The sequence below is a fragment of the Naegleria gruberi genome, assembly GCF_000004985.1.
Source record: "Naegleria gruberi genomic scaffold NAEGRscaffold_194, whole genome shotgun sequence".
In the NCBI taxonomy this organism is placed as follows: domain Eukaryota; phylum Heterolobosea; class Eutetramitea; order Acrasida; family Naegleriidae; genus Naegleria; species Naegleria gruberi.
In genome coordinates, this window is record NW_003163144.1 from 7,189 (window position 1) to 9,841 (window position 2,653).

The 2,653-nt window shown below is 27.1% G+C and overlaps 1 protein-coding gene across 1 annotated transcript in view; it reads right to left on the reverse strand.

Moving 5' to 3' along the window:
• Window positions 1–1,854, reverse strand: part of NAEGRDRAFT_76556 (uncharacterized protein) — a gene marked incomplete at both ends in the record, with an annotated part of 9,039 nt that extends 7,185 nt beyond the window's left edge. The window contains one exon of the mRNA XM_002668483.1: window positions 259–1,854. Coding sequence (XP_002668529.1) covers window positions 259–1,854 — 1,596 coding nt within the window. The remainder of the gene's footprint in view (window positions 1–258) is intronic.
• Between the last annotated feature and the right edge of the window lie 799 nt (window positions 1,855–2,653).

Below are 2,653 nucleotides of genomic sequence, written 5' to 3' on the forward strand. Positions count from 1 at the left end.
CAAACAACAATGGTCAAGAGTTTGAATTGATTGGAATGTATAATCGAAACAAATTGGTAATTTCTTATCATTTGCAATCAATCCATTATTGTTCATTAACATGTTAATTGCTCTCTTTCGAATAGTGTTATTAAATTGATTTTCACATATCAATTTCAAACTTGTTGGAAGATTTGGACAATAGATTAGGAATTGAGAATTAAATATCAAAATGGAAGGATATTTAAGAATTAATTCACTTGTACTCAAGTTATAAACCTCTAATAGTAAGGTATTCATATTAATTCTTAATAAGAGTTCTTGATTTCTATCAAGAAAGGGAAGAAATTTAAATGAAATACGATCATTACCATATCTAATATACTTGTTAATGGATTTTAGTAAGATACCAGTTGTACATAATCTATAAAACTTGGAATCATCATTATTTGAAGTAACAATGTCCATTTTAGATTCCAACTTGTTATTGGCTAACAATAGTGTTAGTCTATTATTTTGTTTTAAATAGTGAGCAATATAATTGGCTTCCATTATTAAACGGTCATTCTTTCCCAATATATTGACCTTTAGAGGAAGAGAAAATGCAAAATCACATATTCTCAATAGTTTTTCAATTAATCTTTCTGCACCAGTATCATAACTATTCATTCTACGAATCCAAGAAGAAGTTTCACCAAATTGAAAGTAAAACTTTCCTTTAACAAATATTACCATAATGTAAATACAGGGTGTGTCATCTGGAAATTGAAAATTATCAGAATACAATTCATTCTCACTGTTATTATCGTAGATGGATAACATTTCTGGAAGATTGAATATTCTTGTAATGAATTCAATTTCCTTTTGAAAGAATTGTAATTGTTCATTGTTACGAGGATAGAATAGTTGAATGTTTTTTCCAAAATATCTATTCTTTTCAAGTTTAAATTTTTTTTTAATAGAATAGTTGATAAGTTGAAGTTTAGTCTTTAAGGAAGCAATTTTAAAATCGTCCTTTTTAAACTTATCAAATTGAAACCATTCGTTAACTATTTCTTTTGAATTATTTAATTGAATAATAATGGATTTATAATCATCCAATACATTTGTTTCCTTTAAATGAAGGATTAATTTGATATTGTCAATAGAATTATTAATATCAATAGAATCATCACTTATAACATTACAAATCTTCTTCACTTTACCAATATGATTCATTTGTTTCAAGTTTAAGGATTTTTTACATGTTAAATCAATACTTTGAAAATAATTCTTTCTTTCTTCCATATTATAAAAATCCTTAATATCATTTTGATCAAGTGATTCATTATTACCATCAATCGATTGATTATTGAAAATATTGAATAATTCACTTAATTGAATTACAATGGGTTCATCACTTAGTAGCAATGAATTTATTACATTATTAGTAGAAATATTAATAGTAGAAGTAATTTCATTAGAATAATCCCCTTTAATATAGGTAAAGGTCTTGTTGTTATACTTGTAGGTTGTATCCGTCATATTAAATTTAGTAATCATGATGGCTTGGTCTAGGCCAAAATACTTAATAATAGGTTCATAGATTTGTTGAAACTCTTCTTCGGTTATTGAAACCTTATTATAAATACTAATAGACTCTTCATTAATAGAGTTAGATTCAGTAATTTTCAATTGCAGTCCAGTTTCTGCCAATGTTAAGTTTTGCAATTTAAGCTTGGTGTCTTTTTCAATCCTAAATACCTTCTTCTTAACTTGATCATAATTTCTAGTGTCCTTATCATCATTCTTGAAAAAGAAACGTTGTACTTTCACCCATTGTCTTGCAAATCTTTTAGAACCAATGATTAAGTGAAATAATTCAATTGTTCCCATAGTGTTCCACATTGGGTAGACATTTTTTTAACTAACTGAGCCTAAATATTATCTTGATAAATTAAGAGGATTTAATTTACAAGAATATTCTCCAAAAAACAATACTACTAAGATTAATAAATATATTTAAATATATCAACAACTCCAAAAAACAACACCAAGAAGAGCAACAAGACAAACAAGAAGACCACAGAAACTGAACAAGAAGAATTTGAAAATTGATTCTTAGAAAGGGAAAAAAATAATATTTTATTTTTTAAAAAAAAACCAAAAAATAAAATATTAGCAACTATTCTAATGCAAGAATTAAGGTTGGATTGGTAACAACAACAAGAATAGATAGAAACTCTCTGATAATGCAAAAAAAGTAGAGATACTTTCTCAACCGCATCGTGTCATCCTTGTCCAGGGACCATGCTAATCTTCTCTGTATCGTTTATCCAATTTTCTAGCGTCCCTCGAGGGGACTTATCAATATAGGATTTGGTCGATGACTAAAAGTTGAACAAGAAAGTATAGTAGTTTTTATTGTGGTTTTGAAAAATGACCTTTAATTTAATCGTAAAAATATTTTTACCAATGTTTTGCTTTGTTATATCCCGTATAAAATTTCCAGATCAATGTTTGATCAAAATCGCGAAGCTTTTTGGTTATGGGTTTTATTGAAGTTTGATATCTGGGATCATTGGTTTTGATATTGAGTTTGCTAAGTGATGTACAGATTCTGGACCTGTGATTCAAAATAAAAAAATAAAAGGATCAAAACTGAGTACCTATGTAGACCAAAATTTGATACCAA